The sequence below is a fragment of the Primulina huaijiensis genome, chromosome 3 (genome assembly GCF_012295235.1).
Source record: "Primulina huaijiensis isolate GDHJ02 chromosome 3, ASM1229523v2, whole genome shotgun sequence".
Classification (NCBI taxonomy): domain Eukaryota; kingdom Viridiplantae; phylum Streptophyta; class Magnoliopsida; order Lamiales; family Gesneriaceae; genus Primulina; species Primulina huaijiensis.
This window is the reverse complement of record NC_133308.1, coordinates 24,818,250-24,836,134: the sequence shown is the minus strand read 5'-3', so window position 1 is coordinate 24,836,134 and position 17,885 is coordinate 24,818,250. Positions and strand designations below refer to the sequence as shown.

General features: G+C 32.7%; 3 protein-coding genes across 7 annotated transcripts; 1 reads left to right on the top strand and 2 right to left on the bottom strand.

Moving 5' to 3' along the window:
- Positions 1 to 1,051: 1,051 nt before the first annotated feature.
- On the bottom strand, positions 1,052 to 2,517 carry LOC140972295 (uncharacterized). Its single transcript, XM_073434743.1, has 2 exons — positions 1,500 to 2,517; positions 1,052 to 1,430 (listed from the first exon to the last, which is right to left on the bottom strand). Exons 1-2 carry the CDS (start codon positions 2,345 to 2,347, stop codon positions 1,301 to 1,303), a joined length of 978 nt encoding a protein of 325 aa, XP_073290844.1. The 5' UTR covers positions 2,348 to 2,517; the 3' UTR covers positions 1,052 to 1,300.
- Positions 2,428 to 3,688, bottom strand: LOC140972608 (uncharacterized). Its single transcript, XM_073435002.1, has 2 exons — positions 2,516 to 3,688; positions 2,428 to 2,472 (listed from the first exon to the last, which is right to left on the bottom strand). The coding sequence occupies exons 1-2, from the start codon at positions 3,686 to 3,688 to the stop codon at positions 2,428 to 2,430; spliced, it is 1,218 nt and encodes a 405-aa protein (XP_073291103.1).
- A 7,477-nt stretch (positions 3,689 to 11,165) lies between these two features.
- On the top strand, positions 11,166 to 17,139 carry LOC140973998 (OVARIAN TUMOR DOMAIN-containing deubiquitinating enzyme 9). Of its 5 annotated transcripts, XR_012174707.1 has the most exons (12): positions 11,166 to 11,363; positions 12,632 to 13,080; positions 13,472 to 13,569; positions 14,076 to 14,149; positions 15,202 to 15,256; positions 15,836 to 15,910; positions 16,033 to 16,106; positions 16,188 to 16,236; positions 16,421 to 16,505; positions 16,686 to 16,742; positions 16,885 to 16,989; positions 17,027 to 17,139. XR_012174707.1 is itself a non-coding variant. In XM_073437187.1 (11 exons), the coding sequence occupies exons 2-11, from the start codon at positions 12,723 to 12,725 to the stop codon at positions 16,932 to 16,934; spliced, it is 975 nt and encodes a 324-aa protein (XP_073293288.1). In that variant the 5' UTR covers positions 11,166 to 11,363; positions 12,632 to 12,722; the 3' UTR covers positions 16,935 to 17,139. The 5 variants fall into 5 exon arrangements, 4 of the variants coding, with proteins under 4 accessions (XP_073293288.1, XP_073293290.1, XP_073293291.1 ...); XM_073437187.1 differs by having other exon boundaries at positions 16,885 to 17,139; XM_073437189.1 differs by having other exon boundaries at positions 11,175 to 11,363; positions 12,711 to 13,080; positions 16,885 to 17,139.
- Positions 17,140 to 17,885: the final 746 nt, after the last annotated feature.

Here is a 17,885-nt window from a genome sequence, read left to right as displayed (position 1 = left end):
TTTTTTCCCTATGAAAAGCATAGAGTTCACCTATATATATGGCCACAAAACTAGCTACAACTCATCATATAGAAAAATATATATATTTACTCTAGCAATATGATAAAATACACCTTCTTGTTATTCGTTCTTTTCCCGACTTTGCTCCATGCAGATCAAGATCCCCGTGGTTGTTTTCTTTACCCTAAGGTTCATGTTCACGTTTTTAACCGGCTTCCTCCCGCCGAATTTATGGTGGTACACTGTGCTTCTAAGGACACTGAATTTGGAAATCATACGCTGGCTGTAGATCAACAATTCGAATTCCGTTTCTGTTCGATACCCTTTTCGACTTTGTTTTTTTGTCACATATGGTGGCAAAATAAAGACTCTGCATTTGATGCCTACAGCGCTAAGTGGGTTGGTGATCCATGTGGCGGCCCTGACTGCCTTTATGAGGCAAAGCCGGACGGAGTTTATTTATCTGGAAAATTCAGACGACCTTGGAACGTAACAAAAATTAATAATATATAGAAAATTCGATTAAGTTTCTTACCGGTGTTTGGATTCACAAAAGTGAAAAGGGAAAGGAAATCGGTGAAATGAAAAATACACAAAATTTATACAATAATTAATACAAATATTTCCTTCTTATTTTTTTGTTATTTAAAATCAAATAAATTATAGTTTTATAGCCATACTTGGAGTTGACATAAAGTCATTGTATGCAACATACGACTAGTAGAAGCCATGATCGAGACCATATATGGTCATACGCTTGTAAAAATCAACCATAGATCTTTAAAATAATCATCTATGTTTTATTTCCGAAAATAAAAGAGAATTATATATTTGATTATGTAGTTTACATTTTTTAAACTTTTGATCAAGTTAAACACTAAATTTGCATTTTTAATTAATTTTATAACTTGTATTTTTTTTCACTTTTTGTCCTTTTTTATCTGAGTCCATGTTGTCGGCCAAGAATTTCTTATGTAGTGGTTGTGTGTGGATGTTGACATGAGTTTTTGGAAGAAAACTTACATAGGCAGGGGCGGAGCTAAGATTCAAAATTACCTGGGGCTGACTCCGTCCCATATTGTATTTAATAAAATAAAGAACTAAATAAAAAATTTAAAATAAAAAATATTTAAGCATTGATTTCATGAAAACATAGATCAAGAGTATTTAATATTTAATACCTTAAAAAACACGGAGCTAAAACACTACTGAAGTTGTGCTCTTCGATTCTTCTTAGAATAAAACTCATTAATTATTAAATTGTTATTAATTTTTTCAACCAAATCTCGTTCGATGTAGATTACCATAGAATCTCCGAAAAACTCTGCTTCCATTTTGTTATGAAGAGCTGTTTTAACAAGTTCATTGCTGAAAATGCTCGTTCCGTTGTTGATGTAGAAACAGAGAGAGTTAAAACAAGACGAATCAACCTGTCAATTAAATAAATATATCAGATTCGATAACTAAGTAAACGACGTAGATAAAAATATATAAATCACCTGTCAATCAAATCGTAGGTTCCTGACTTATTTGTCTCAAATAATCTTCGACATAATTCAGAAATAGTTGATAAATTCTGAAATCTTTCATGGCCAGCAACATCAAGTTTATAGTGATCCAATTGCATTCTCAAGTGATGCAAATCTTGTAAATCGAAATCAAGATAATAGAATTTCTCAGCAAGTCGATAGATATGATCAACATTAAGAAGCTTAAAATTTTCTTTAGGTTCCAAAGCACAACTAAGTTTAAGAAGTTCAACTGCATCATCCTTGAATCTATTATTAAGCTCTTCAACTTGAAAATCTATTGCAGCTGTAAATACATCAAATCGATAGTGGTGCTCAACTGTGATTGAATCATTATGTTGACAAGAACGGCCTGTACCAGATTTATAACGAGCTTCCATGTGAGGTATCTCAATGTCATACTTGACACAAACTTCTTTCACATGACTAAGTAGGAGATCAAATCCTTCTTCTCTCAAAGTACGAAGAAAAGTTTTAGTCGTTGAAACACAATCCATTGCACTTAAAATATCTAGAGATTTCTCTTGTAATGCTCGACAAAGCAGATTTGTTATCCCCATTATCTTATGCATCAAGTGTAATATGAATACGAAATCAAAAGCCTTCATCGCAATCAATGCACTACTAGCTTCACCACGAATGGAATTAGAAGCTCCATCATTCACCATATTTTCTAACACGGTAATCACAGAGCTATACATATCAATCATGCTACAAAGTGAGTCGAAATTAGAACTCCACCGAGTCTTTCCAGGTCGTAATAAATTTCCAATTTGATTACATCCTCTACCTGTATCACGTTCACCAGTAACTACCATATGCGCAACTTCAATTATTTGAGTAGAATGTAACTCACCGTGCCGTTTAGGAGATGCATTGATGAGATTGCAAATGGAATTCAATTTTGAAAAGAATAACCAAATGGATACCTCTTTTTCAGCAGCTGTAGTTAATGCTAGTTGAAGTCGATGAGCAAAACAATGTACAAAATATGCACACGAGCAATCTTTCAAGAAAAGTGCATGCAATCCATTCCAAGAACCGCGCATATTGCTAGCACCATCATATCCCTGTCCACGAATGTTGTGGATATGCAAGTCATAACGACCGAGTGCATCAGATATTTCTTTCTTAAGGTCCCCAATAGTTGTATCTATCACGTGTACAATGGTAAAGAATCTCTCTCGTAAAAAGCCTTCAGTATCCACAAATCTTAATACAATTGCCATCTGCTCCTTATTAGATGCATCTCTCGCTTCATCAACTAAAATGCAGAATTTTGCATCCCTAATTTCTTTACGAATCTTGGCTCTCACTTGGTTGAAAATGATATTCCAGACATCTTTCTGAATATTTGGTGAAGTATACTTTGCATTCTTAGGAGCTTTCTCTAAGACGATGTCCCCAATACTCTTATTCATTTTTCCTATAAAATTTATCATCTCGATAAAATTTCCACGATTATTAGAAAATGGAGATTCATCATGCCCTCTAAATGCGCATGCTTGCAAAGTGAGCCATCTAATGCTTTCAATAGTTGCTGTCAGCCGTAATCTGTTCTTCTGTTTTTCTTCTGAAGATTTTGCATTTATCACTTTGTCAATATGACGAGGTATGTTCATCAAATTGTCAAGATATTCCACAGCATTGTTATGTGGTGAAGTATTGCATCCTATATGCATCAAAAATGCACATCTATCGCCTTCATTAACTCGCTTCCAATATTTGAATCCATCAATTGTAAATGCAGGATTACGAGGATGCTTATGTTCAAACAAGAAGCACGGAAAACAAAATGCAGCATCTTTCGAAGGAGAGTACTCTAACCAAGTAAATTTTTTGAACAAGTGACTTTGAAATCGTCGATTTTGACTTCCAAATTTGGTCGGTGGATACTCTTTCTTAATTGGTTGATATGGCCCCATCTTGATATAAGCTCGTCTAATTTCATCAATTTGATTAACAGGATATTTCCATATCGGAGTACGTAATGCCGGATCAGGTTCAAGAGAACTCAAATCAACATCAATTCTAGGAGATTTGTTAAGTTGTTGATCACTGGGATTTGAGACATCAATATTGGATGGAGAATGGTCCTGACTTGCCGATGTCTGCTCTTTTTGTTTAAAAAATGAGTCGATGGTTTTCTTTTTCTTCATTCTTGAGTTTCTTTTCTCCTTTAGCCGTCTACAGCATAAAATGTCACTTTATTTTAACTTATTATGGCTAACTAAATCAAATCAATATTACCAACACTAAATAATTGTTACTTTAATCCAATAAACCTCGAACAATTATAATTATTCCAAAACAATTTCGAAGTTAACATTTGACAATCTTAAGGCATAATATATTTAAATATAAAATTTTGACAGCCTTATAAGTTCGAAAATCTCATTTACATAATTCGTAATTTTTCAAAAATTCCTACAAAATTACATAAATTCGTATTTATATTTTCTATAACATCTAAACATCCAAATAATAAATAATCAATATTAAAAATCGACAATCCCCAATATAAAATCTGAAAATTCGAAATAATGCTCAAATAAATTCCAAAAAATTATCAATATCATTAAATGGCTCAAATACAGTACTTACAATCAACAATTTAATATATATCAATTATCGGAATTCAAAAAAACCAAAATACCCAAATTTCGAAACACTAAAATCTGAAATTACCTTTAAAATTCGAAATCTAACTAAGAACAACAACAAGAACGAGATGTAGAAAGTCTAACACTAAGGTTTCCTCATGATTTTCGGTGAAAACGGCGACCGATGGGCGACGACTGATTTCAAGACGACATAGAAACTTCGAAATTTTGATATTAAAAGAAAGCTTATGCCGTGGGCTTTCCGAATTTACAATCGATTTTGAAAAAGGACGATCGATGATGAAGTTACGACCATTTGAAGTAATGAAAATTGTGATAGTTTGAGAAAAAAATAATAGAGATGAACAAGTGAAAAAAAGAGAAAAAACAAATTGGGTCTTGGGGTTAATAAATAAATTTTTTAAAAAAAAAACATATTTATTTTTTTAAAAAAATAATTAGGTGGGACTGGAGCCCAACCCAGCCCCACATATACCTCCGCCCCTGTACATAGGCTTCATGACTTTTTTGGAGTATTATGTGGCATCTGGGTAAGGTTACGATGGACTCCGGTAAAAGACAAAAAATGAAAAAAAAAATAATGGCAAGTCACATGACTAAAAACACAATTTTGCTATTAATTAACAGAACCAAAAATAAAAAAAATGCACCTTATAAGACTAATCATGCAAAGTTACCGTTAATATGATCAAAAATAAAAATTGAAAACTACTGACAAAAAAATTTAATTTTTCCAAGATAAAATACTGACATATTATGTCATAACCCCCAGAAGAAAAATAAAGATATATAAACCAAGAACATATAATCACTCGAAATCTGATCATTATCATTAACTATAATCTGACCGAAAACGAGCTTACAAAACGATTCTTAAGTTATTCAGATTTCGTGCAAGGAGGAAATCCTATAGCTTCGTAAAAACATTGGCCGGTTGTTGTGATGTGGGAATATGAGTCATTTCGATTATTCCTTCTTGAACCTTTTTTTCCCGTACAAGATGACAATCAATTTCTATGTGTTTTGTTCGTTGTATAAAACTGGATTTGAAGCAATATGTAATGCTGCTTGATTATCAGTATGTTTGTATTATTTTGACATTGAATTTCTATTGTATTTAAAATAACCTTATATTGACATTGAATTTCTAGAGTAGAAAATGTGATTGAAATCAGATTTCACTGATTTCCTTTTGCTTTTCACTTTTGTGAATCCAAATTAATTTGGTGGAAAGAATTTCAATTCATTTTCCTCTTTGGGAAAAAAAAGACTTGGTTTCTCTCAAATTTCAGATAGCAATATTTTCGAATCCACGCAAATCCAAAAACATGAATTATAATATCACTTTGTTGCAAAAACTATATAATATATAAATAAACATCACATAAGAATCATTACACTTGAGAAACAAGAGCCTCGCCGAGACATAGAAAATTTTAATATCAAACAAATTATATTCCTGATGTTCATATGTTGTTTATTCTCCAACCACGTTTGAATTCCCAGACAAATAAATCCCATCCTCCTTCGCCTCCCAAACGCAGTCGAAATCATCACACGGATCATTGAACCACAAAGCGTTGTAGGCACGAAAGCCCACGTCTCTATTTTTCCACAACACGTGACAGAAGAACAAAGTTGCAAACGGTATCACACAGAAACCAAATTCTAGTTCTTGATTTGTAGTCAGCGTATGATTTCCAAGATCATCTTTTTTAGAAGCACAATGTGCTATCATAGGTTCGGAATTGGGAGGAAGCCTGTTAAAGACATGAACACGAACCTTAGGGTAAAAAAAGCATCCATAAGTATAATTTGAATGGAGTACAGTTGATAAAAAAAATGAAAAACGATTCTTAAGTTATTCAAAGCCATCTTTTTTCTTATCCTTCTCATTAAAATTTAGTTTTCTTTAAAGTTAAATTTCTTAAAATTAAACTATGAATGAGAGTTATACCTAATTTTTGTACATGAAAAAAGAAACTGTTTTCAACAAAAGAACATGATTGCAACAAAATGACTTGAGAAATCCTAAAACATATTCTACTTATAACAACTGGAAAAATCCATCTGGTTTAAAATAAAATAAATATGTTTCCATGTTGATATATAATTAACTACATGGATGATCTCTGAAGGACGAATAAACGGTGTCTCACAAATTCGATTATGCATCGATGCTCTTAACTTCGATAGATTCTTTGTGATGTAAAAAACCTCAACTAGTTGGATCATTTTACTGCCTTGCATGGAAGTGCTATGATATAAGTGTGAGACCCTAGTCACATTACTACAGTACACTTCGTTCTTTTGCCCCTTGCTCGGATAGCATTATACAGAAAAATGTCTCTTTTTTGCAAAAGTAGGACCTATCAATCTTTAGTGAAGGCAAAAAAGCATTGAAGTTCCAATGCCTGATTATAGAGAAGCACTGCTGGTTTTAGAATTTGGGGAGTCAATAAAAAGAATATCCCACAGTTTTCCCATTAATTAGAGAGTAATGAAAAAGTAAAAATTTGTGATATTAAAGTGGTAAAAGAACCTAAAAAATGTCTCGATGATTTATCATCATGTGAATCTAGTTGAAGATTTTGATATTTTTTTTTGACGTTTTTCTCTAAGGAATAATGAATTACTTTTATCTTTCGAGCATTTAAGTACTTCATTTCTTTATAAAATTTTCAAAATAATTCATAATTAAAGCATAATCCTTTTAACAAAAAACACTTATGAATATATAATTTTCAACACATGAAATAGTAAAAAAGGGTTCGATATATGGTTTATCATCATCCATCATACTATACTTGATGAGAGATATTCGTACCATAAATTGACCTTTTTAGATTGTAAACTTATAATTTATTAAAATTTGGTTTTTATGTAATAACTTATATCTTTTGTTTTTTCCCCTATGAAAATCATAGAGTTCACCTATATATATGGCCACAAAACTAGCTACAACTTATCACATAGAAAAATATATTTACTCTAGCAATATGATAAAATACATCTTCTTGTTATTCGTTCTTTTCCCGACTTTGCTCCATGCAGATCAAGATCCCCGTGGTTGTTTTCTTTACCCTAAGATTCATGTTCACGTTTTTAACCGGCTTCCTCTCGACGAATTTATGGTGGTACACTGTGCTTCTAAGGACACTGAATTTGGAAATCATACGCTGACGGTAGATCAACAATTCGAATTCAGTTTCTGTGCGATACCCTTTTCGACTTTGTTTTTTTGTCACATATGGTGGCAAAATAAAGACTCTGGATTTGAGGCCTACAACGCTAAGTGGCTTGCTAATCCATGTGTCGGCCCTGACTGCCTTTATGAGGCAAAGCGTGACGGGGTTTATTTATCTGGAAAATTCAGACGACCTTGGAACGTAACACAAATTAATAATATATGAACATGAATGAAATCTGTTATATCTTTTAGTTTTCTTCGTTACCATGGAAAATTTGTATCCATTTTGCAATAAAATGATATGATATCTCGTGTTTACGGATTCGAAATAATTTTCATTCCATGATTTCGAGCTCACCGGGGTAACAATTGTTCCAAGCTTCATGTTAGAAAAATGATTAAAATTACCAAAAAAAACAAAACAAAACAAATACCAAAACTGAATTTTGATAACATTAGATCAAAAATCACAAGAAAACAAATATATAAGATAAAAAATGCAACATGCACCCAAATCTTAAAAACTATAGCAATTGATTTTAATTTTGTTTTTGTTAAAAGTAGAGAGATTCACACACACACACACACACACACACACACACACACACATATATATATATATAAATATATTATATGGCCATATGCAAACCATAACTTATCATTCAGAAACAATATGAATTATAGCATTGCTATGATCGTATACCCCTTCCTCTTGTAGTCTTGTTCATCCTTTTCCCAGCTTTACTCCACGCAGATGATCCCTATGGATGTTTTCTATACCAGAAGGTTCGTATTCTTGTCGTAACAGACTTCCCACCAACTCTAAACCTATGGTGGCACACTGAGCTCTAAACACGACGATCTTGAGAATCAAACAGTGGCTACAAGTCAGGAATGGGAATTCGGTTCTGTGCAAAACCTTTTTCGACTTTGTGTTTTTTTTTTCACGTGTGGTGGAAAAACAGAGATGCTGCTTTTGATGCCTATAGCGCTAAGTGGTTTGATAATCCATGTGTTACATATGACTGTGTTTGGGAGGCGAAGGAGGATGGGATTTATTTATCCGGAAACTTTAGAAAAGGGTGGAATACACAAATAAAATCAATTATATTTTTACACTTAGTTTTCTGCGTCGTTGCCCTCGGATTAATTCTCAGTGACTATTATTTGTATATTATATAGTTATGTGATAAAGTTATATCATATTTCATGTTTTTGGATTTGCATGGATTCGAAAAGATTGTTTGCCAAATCCAGTTTCCGAGCTGGGGTGAATTATTTAGTTGTTCTAAATAATGTTTCATTATTCAAGAGAAACCAAATGATGTTTTTTCCGACATGGAAAAATTAGTAAATTGAATTTCTTCACACTGGTTGGTGGTGATACCTCGGGAAGAGCCCGAGACGTCCTAGGACAAGGGTAAGAGGATAGATCGAGATGATGATGGAAGCCGACGTAAGAACCAACCCGAGAAATGGAAGTACTTTTTATAGGTCATTCGGGGTTCACAACAACCAAAAAAGTTGACCACAAACAAGCATAAGCTCTTAGCTTAGCTGGAGCGATATAAGAAAACTTAGTGAATCAAGAACCCTCTCTATGTCCTCACATCGAGATCAGTGCCTAAGCAATTCAGAACAGACATCAATCATGGGCCCACATGTATGGAGGACCATATTCCGAAATTATTGGCATGTCATTCAGCAAATGTAGGTGGAGGTAATTTGACGAGACCAGAAGTAATATAGTTTGTCGGTTGTAACAATGTCAGTGGACAGGGCATAGATAGCCATCATGTCATGAAGATTGGTCGGACACTGAAAACAAAGTCATCATTGACTTTTTCCTATAAATACTCAGGTTGACTTGATCATAAAGCAGATATTTCACTTAACATTTTGTCACGAGCACTCAACATATACTCTCTACCACACTTTCTTTTGCATAAACACTTAACTGACTTAAGCGTTAGAAGGGTCACGCCGAAAAACTTTCCGACGCCCCACTAACGTTCTTTGCTCTTAAAGTATGCAAATTCCTCAGCCCAGGTACCATATGTCCAGTCAAAGGTGTGCCCGAGAAGATTCTACCCAACCCAGTAAATCGCTCACTCAGATCACCTGATTTACCCCGTCATCATCATTTTGTAAATTTCTCAGCCCAGGTACCATCTGTTCGGTCTCCAGTGTATCATAGAAGAACTACTCGGTCCAGTAAATCGTCCACTCTGTTCACCCGATTTACCCGATCATCAGTAGTTGGATTAAACAGAAAAGTGAAAATTAAGGGAAACCTGATTTCAACTGCATATTCATCTAAACCATAAGTTCAATGTCAATTTAATATTCTTTCACCTACACTTGTACATAATGATGAAAAAAAATTTAATCAATTAAAATTAAAAAATATATAAGACAAACCATTTCCTTCTTATTTCCATGCAAGATAAAGAAGGCCCATGGCCTAGGACCGTGACCTCCATTGCACTTGGGAGGGCACTTTCCTAAGGTCAGTCGGTCGATCCAAGTGTTCAAGCCTACATCATAATTTGTGATTGAAGAAATCTGCGTAATTTAAGCCACCTGAAAGTTACGAATTATTCAAAGTTCCCACTTTGAATATATTTTCCAAATTCTCTTGTTTGACTATGCTTATTATCTCGTACACCTTTTAATTGAATGGTAGGAAATAATGTTTTAAATTTAATATATAAACTAGTGCGTACATACATATCATCTGTATGTATATAACAGAATATCACGTCTCATTTTTATTGAGGAATTTATGTCACTACACTACGTTGGCATAAATTTTTATTTTTTTAATAATTTGTTTAATTATATTTTTCTACGTCTAAAATAATGTATATATTATATAAATTAAATATCTGATACGTCTGGGATTTTATAAATATTCAAATCTATTCAAACACGTACAACAATATTTTATTATTATGAAAAACTAACTTTCTATTTAAAGAAACCAAATTTACAGGAACTTTATGGGAGGAAGATAAAGAAATGTGTAGAATTAAGTAGTTGAGAGGGAAAAAAAATAAAAATAAAAGGGTGTAAAAATTTATTTAAGAATTACGTTTTAAAATAAAAAAATAATTCTTTTTTTTTTTAATATTCATCAGCTTTCCCACTTTAAGACATTTGCTATTGACTAACCATTCCACTTTTATAAAGAAATACCATCAAAATTGCATTGGACCTCTTTTTTCATTCTCGCAATCATTAAAATTTTATTACAACTATTCAACTTAACATAATTAAAATCAAATCTTAAAAAATAAGGTGAAAAAATATGCATAAAAAACATACTTAGCCAGTTTAATTTCTCTACAAATGTCTCATCAGAATTCAAAAACTTATCAAATCTAAAAAATGAGGAAAAAAACACGAAAAAAAAGAAATTAATTAGAATAATTATTATAAATCAAAAGTGTTGATGGAACGTTATATGTTTGAGCGTCAGATCAGTACTACGTTAGCGTTGTATCAACGTCATGTTAAAAAAATAATTAAAAATACAAAATAACGAATTAAGACTGAAATTTGAACGTCAGATCAATACCACGTTAGTGTTGTATCAACATCATGTTAAAAAAATAATTAAAAAAACAAAAATAACGAATTAAGACTGACTGAAATTTGAAACATAAATGATATGTAATTTGACGAAAACAAAATTACAATTTTCCTAAATAAAGAATAATATGAATAATATTTTTAGACCAATAAATAATAATATTGACTCGTCAAAAAAAAATATTGGAATTACTTAAAAAGCAAGGATTGCACATGCCAACGGCTCCACTGACGGCGTTTTTAATCGGTTTTTACGCGGCCCACCGTCTGCCGTTTCGCTTTCCCCTTCGAAACTGTTTTCCAACGATTCTTATCTTCTCGTCTCATTGGATAAATTTTTAACAAAGCCAGCTTTTTTTTACTTTTATTCTTGGTCGATAATCTCTGGTTTCTTCGCCTCGAGTTGAAGGATCGACAAAGCAATAGGTGCGTATGTACAAAGGGTATGTACAGAATATATTGTAGATTGTTTTGGTATTGGTTATTTTTGTAAGATGTATAATGGGTTGAGATTGGGGTTGGTATAATGTAGGATCTCTTGTTCTTTCTGGTGAAAGTTTGAATTTTTTTCTGGGTTTTCTGTTTTTTTTTTTGTTTGGAAGTAGAATTAACATTTTATTGTCGTGAATTATGTGATTCATGCATTGGCTTCTAGGAAATTTGTTGTTTTTACCTTTTGATTTGTTGATTATATGCTTTGTGCACATTTGTGGTATAGTTTGGAATTTGACTTTGGAACTTGATTATGATGAATTTTGAAAATTATTTGTGTATTTATATGCTTGTGAGTAATGGAGATAGGTTGATTGTATGCTTGTATTAGGTTAGATTTTTACAAGAAGGAAGTAAAAAATCAAAGTTGTTGATAGCTTTTGATTGATGTGCTTTCTCCTATTTTCTTCTTAAGTTTTGTTCCAAAATCCTGTTATGGTTAGAAATTCTACGAGAAATAGGTTGGTCAATTTATGTTTATGATATAAATCAGTTTATTAAAAAACTTCGTTTTGTAAGAAATGCTAGATAATGATTTGGAGATTCTGTCTAGGTCTCTAGGAAAATCATGTTTCTTGCTTTAGCTATTCACATCCATTTTTGATTAGAATTAAAATTTTGATTTAGTTCATTTTGTAATGTCAACTTACATACTGGTGGTCACTCTTTGTTTTTTGCAAGTAAGTTGGGGGAAAACTTAGGATAGGATGGTTGATGTAACGAATTGTGTGTCTTTGGATGGGCCTGACGATGGTTCTGTTGCAAATGGTTCCAGTTTTTACACTGATTTCCGATGGTTGATGAAATCCGAGCTGAACCGCTTAGATACAGTTTTAGTTACAACTCTGGATGGATTTGGTTTTTGTTTAATTACAATTTTTACTGATTTAACTCGCAATTTATCTATTTTGTTTTATGGATAAAGGGGATAAAGGAGATTTATACCATTATAATTTGTAGCATCTACAGCAAGATCATACAAACATATTTATCATCTGGCTTTTGCTTTTTCCTAAATCCATAAAATTACTTCTTTATCATGTTGTGATCATTGGTTGTATTCTATCTGTACGAGTCAATTTAGCTTACCTTACTTGAGTAGAAAATGACTGTTTCAATGTTATTCTTTTTATTAAACTTAATTATGTTTGTGTGGAATGAGAGGACTTTTTCTAACTAAAGCAGCATACATACATTTTCAGGAGGAAGTTAGCCGAGGTAACAAATCTTCGGTCACAAATCTTCAAGAAATAATTTTGTTTTTTTCTTTGAATCCGATAGTGGAAGATAACCATGTGCGAGCTAGATCCTGATGTTGTTAGGTGGGGCCTTCACCTTTTAGATGTTTGCTCTCTTTCAAATAACGGTTCTCCAGAAACTCTTACCTGCTATGAGAATGATTTGTCTCAATCCGTTACTGTGGAGGAAGGATTTAGTTATCCGACAAGCTCTGTTGTGGATGAAGGATTTTGTTACCCAACACACTCAGTTGTGGAGAATGATGAAGTAATCGCACATGCTCTTCAGGAAGAATTATCAAGGCTTGCGACTGCAGAAGCATCGGAATCCGCATCTGCTATGGAGGAACATCAAAATGATTCTGTTCTTTCTCGGGATTGGCTTGGCCATTCAAATAGGTTCTTGAATTCTGGTATGAGAAACCCATGTTTATGCCTTTTTTCATATGTTTACTTAGCAGTTCTTTTGTTTTTTCAACCACGTGTCTGGGTTAAAAATATTTTTTATTAGAAATAGAAACAAGTGTATGCTTGGGAAGATTATTCTAAAGTGGTTTTTAATTGTGAAATAAAATGAAATGAAGGAAGCCTATAAAGAGGGTGAAATTTGGATAAAATTTGGAAGGTAAAATGATAATTAGTTGGTAAAATCGATCCAATAACTGAAATAAGGGGTACTTTTTTCTGTTTCTTCCAGTGTTTCGATATATGATTTCTTGGAAAAGACATGATCCAAGATGGTTTACTTGTTAATGTTACTAAAGAAACAAAAAAGAAAATAAAAATAGAAATGTGTTCCTTCAGGTGAGAACAACGATCAAGATGCCTTGCCAGAGATAGAAGATGAATCGGCTCTTGACAGTGAATTGGGTAAAAGATTGAACCAGATGGTTCCCATTCCTGTGAGTTTACCATATATATATCTCTTTAATTAATGAGAAAATTTCCTTTATCATTGTAAAACTTCATTATGCAGCTAAAGTGGCGGGTTCTTTTCCACGTGACATATTTTAGGATCAGTTTATTACCAAATGTATAACAACTAACTTATGTCTTGCTATTTATTAAGTTTGGGCATAAAAGAGCCAAAATACTTGATGCCATGGTCATTTTTGTTTATTTTCCTTTTTTTAATTCATTATTTCAAAGTTGCAGTTTAATCTCTCGCTAGATTTCACAATTATGGTATGACCCTCATTTAAATATAATAAAATCAAATTGCAATATGTAATAAATTCAAATTGCATTATGATGGGTTATTAATTTTTACAATTATGATATTATTTATTTTTGAATATAAATTAAATTAATTATAAAAAAGACTATACAAGCACGCAACGCGTATCAAAGGTCACTAGTAGTTATTAGTAGTGTCTTTGACTTATTGGTTTACTTTTATCTGTCGCAGCACATTCCTAAAATTAATGGAGAAATACCATCTGCTGATGAAGCCACGTCAGATCATGAAAGGCTGCTGAATAGGTCTTTTTTTTTCTCTCATGTCCTTCGCATTCTCGTTTCAAACGTTAGATTATTTGGTTTGGCTTTGCAGTCAACTGAAAGCTTTTCGAGCTTCAACCTCAATTTACTAATTTTATGGACAAGAAAAAAATTCAAGGTTAAAAGTCCAATAAGGCAAAATACTATTATATAATTTTGAGCAAAACACAAACTGAACAGTTGGATTGAAGTACTGTTTGAACAAAGTATGTTTATTCTCTTGGGGATACCAAATAACCATGCATAAAAGAAGCGGACAGAAACCGTGCTACTGGCTCATTACTGAGTCTGGTCCTTCACTAGTAAACAATTTATTTCTTGAAAAAAAAAAAAAAAAAAAAAAAAAAAGAAGAGGGAAGCACAAAATAGGGAAAGGAGGCAGTATTTTGTTGAATATGAATTTCCTTTTCAATTTCTGTTATGCGTTGACTGTGCGAAATAGTAGCAAAACACAGCTTAGGGAAATGTCAAGACTTTTTGTGACTTGCATACCAGGAGATAAATGCATACAAAAATTTTACCATGGCCCAATTTTTAATCTTTTTTAGACAAGCTAGGACTAAAGAATATATATTCCTATACTTGAGGGGATTGTTAAGTTTATTATGAAAAGATATTGTAAATATATATAAAGTATTTCTTTTCATTAGGAAAATTTGAAGGAATTGATTGATTATACTGCGACTTTTTTTCCTTTTTAGAGGTTCAGATTAGGTTTCCCCTTGTATAAATAAATGTGATTGGTATAAATAAATGTGATTGTGGAATGAATAGAACACCTGGATCAAGTATTCTCTTGTAGGTCTCCTCAGGGTTTCATACTTTTATTGCCTACTGACCTGAATGATCTTTTCTTTGGGTACTCACTCCTGGGTTCTTGTCCATAAACAAGTTCACAAAATCAGATTCATGACACATTGACTCTTGTATAATCTGATGTATGATGACTGGTGATTTCTTTGACAAATTTTGTTTCTTGACAGTCCATTTTGATGTGTTTTTTTAAACTCCTGTTTTGCCATTTTATGATTCAGATTGCAGTTATATGACTTGGTCGAACTAAAAATTTCAGGAGATGGTAATTGTCAGGTGAGTCCTGGATATCTATATCTGTACTCTCAACTACTTACTACATACTTATGGAATTATACACCCAGCATATTAGTAAAAAAAATTGCGTTCAAACTTTTGTGGTATGCCCATGTCACCAAAGCAATTATCAACCTTTTTAAAGAGTAGTATTTTTATACTACGTACCCCCATAGTTGACGGTCAGACAGACTCCTACCCATTTATCAGAAACTCGAATTATGAAGAGGGTGACTTGGCCAAAATTATGGGTTTCGTCACGCAGGTCCAAAGACCCTCCTTGCCTATATATCTATCATGAAGGAAAATAGCTTTTTGAGTGATGCACAATTATGTCAACTACCTGAATAATAGAAATTAGTTTTTCAAATATTTCCTGTGACCAGTGAATAGTTCCCTGTGAGTGAACGATGAAAATTACATGAAAATACACCATTTCTTGAAATTGATCGGAAGATTTATGTGGAAACAATATTCCTGCATTGGTATAGTGTGTAGCTCTTGGTATTAGACATTTTTGTGTTGTTATTTTTTTTCTTATTCAATCCATCACAGCCAAGCCCCTTGTTCTGTCTACAGTTTCGTTCATTGGCAGATCAAATATACAGGACCCCACTGCATCACAAATCTGTGAGAACTCAAGTAGTTAATCAGGTTTCTTGTGATTTGACAATGCAAAATGCTTTCATCCTTGAATTTAGTAATTTCAATTTTCCTTATGTGATGCATGCACCACCCTTTGTAATATTCTGCTTTTTGTATGTGCAAATCATCAGCTAAAGTCGCAACCTGAGTTATATGAGAATTATGTTCCAATGTCCTATGACGACTACTTGAGGAGAATGAGCAAGTATATTTTTGTATAAAGCTGTGTCATTTTCCTTTTCTCTGTTGGTTACATATACTTGAAATCTATTTTGCATGATTGCAGAAATGGAGAATGGGGTGATCATGTGACATTGCAGGCTGCTGCAGATTTTGTATGATTTCTTTCGATCCTCATCTCTGACTTATTATTCTTGTACCTTTTTTACCCGTTTGCATATTGATGTAATGTAAAGTAGATTATATTTTGATCATGGTTTTGACTCGTTTCGTGTCACTGCAATTGATTTTCAATGTTGATTCTATTTAGATCAAATAGTTGATTTCTTTTAATGGCAGTTTGGAATCAAGATCTTTATTCTTACATCATTCAAGGACACATGTTATATTGAAATTCTTCCTCAAATGCAGAAGTCAAATAGAAGTAAGTTTTTGTGCTAATTTTTAATCCTTTCTCTATGTGTGTTTGGATGAAGGTTTTTGCGATGCATCTGAAAATCAATTTAAAATGATTTCATTCCGTAGCTCACTGCAAAATAAGAATTGGACGTTTGACTTTGGTTCTGTTAAATGGTTCACATATTAAACTTTTGTTCCAATGCAGTTATATTCTTGAGTTTCTGGGCTGAGGTGCACTACAATTCAATTTATCCATCAGAAGGTATTTATGTTTAACAAATGGAATTTGCTCGTCCTTCCACTATACTACTGAATTCAAACGGAATTCCTACTGTTTCTATTTTATCCCACATGATCTTATCTGTCATGTATTTCTTTTTCTTTTCTTTTCGTTTTTTTTGTAGAATTTCCAGTCGCCGAGAGTAAGAAGAAGAAGCGGTGGTGGTGGCCATGAATGTAGGCGCGACTCGAAAATCTACACATTTTCTGACAAATATCAAACCATTGATGGATTAGCTTCTTAGTTGCATGTAAATGAGATGCCCTTTTTTTTGGTTTACGTATTATCTGAGCTGGCATGTACATATCAATTTTGACTACTACTTTACTCGGTTTTTACACTAAATTTTATATTTGTATATCAGATTTCATTGTTATCAGCTGTTCCTGCATAAAGTAACAATTATATTTTTATATGGGAATGGAAATCAAGTGCAAACACACAACTTAATTAACACGGTTTTTCTAAGAGTTGGAGGCTTTATGAAATAGTGAAAATATTTGACTCCCAAATTTTAGAAAGAGGCCAGAACAAGGTTGCGAGCGCGCACGCACATATATATCTGTGTTTTTTCTTACTACAAGGTGGTTGATATTTTTTTGTGATCCTATATTTTTTAGAAAGAGGCCAGAACAAGGTTGCGAGCGCACACGCACATATATATTTGTGTTTTTTCTTACTACAAGGTGGTTGATATTTTTTTGTGATCCTATATTTTTTTACCTATTTGGGAGTGATTTAAGCCGTGGTATGTGAGTATTTGACTAAGAACAAGTTCTTAACTATTTGTTAACTTTCCATTTTAGAACGAATGAACAATAACTGGTCGGGTTTTCAACAGAGAAAATTTTGATATGTTCATGCTATTTATGAGGATATTTTGAATCCAAAAAATAGTTTATTTGGATCTATCTTTTTATGTTTGGGAAAAATATTATTTCCCAAATATATTTTGAGAGGTGGAACTAGAAAATGTTATATATAGAATTTTAATGATGAAACAGAATAACGTTGATATTTTCCTGTCAATAATTGCAAAGCGATATTTAAAGAAAATATGGCTGAACATCAAAACATCTGTTTATTATAATGTGTAATGTGCACAAGCTTATATACCCAGATCAG

What these genes read in the sequence shown, in the direction of transcription:
- LOC140972295 (XM_073434743.1), bottom strand. Translation starts at nt 2,347, where the DNA reads ATGGTAGTTACTGGTGAACGTGATACAGGTAGAGGATGTAATCAAATT. An exon ending in ACCTACGATTTGATTGACAG is followed by an intron (nt 1,431 to 1,499) that starts GTGATTTATATA and finishes TTTAATTGACAG; the next exon opens with GTTGATTCGTCTTGTTTTAA.
- LOC140972608 (XM_073435002.1), bottom strand. Translation starts at nt 3,688, where the DNA reads ATGAAGAAAAAGAAAACCATCGACTCATTTTTTAAACAAAAAGAGCAG. An exon ending in ATTGCTCGTGTGCATATTTT is followed by an intron (nt 2,473 to 2,515) that starts GTACATTGTTTT and finishes CATTAACTACAG; the next exon opens with CTGCTGAAAAAGAGGTATCC.
- LOC140973998 (XM_073437187.1), top strand. Translation starts at nt 12,723, where the DNA reads ATGTGCGAGCTAGATCCTGATGTTGTTAGGTGGGGCCTTCACCTTTTA. An exon ending in ACCAGATGGTTCCCATTCCT is followed by an intron (nt 13,570 to 14,075) that starts GTGAGTTTACCA and finishes TATCTGTCGCAG; the next exon opens with CACATTCCTAAAATTAATGG. An exon ending in GAACTCAAGTAGTTAATCAG is followed by an intron (nt 15,911 to 16,032) that starts GTTTCTTGTGAT and finishes GCAAATCATCAG; the next exon opens with CTAAAGTCGCAACCTGAGTT.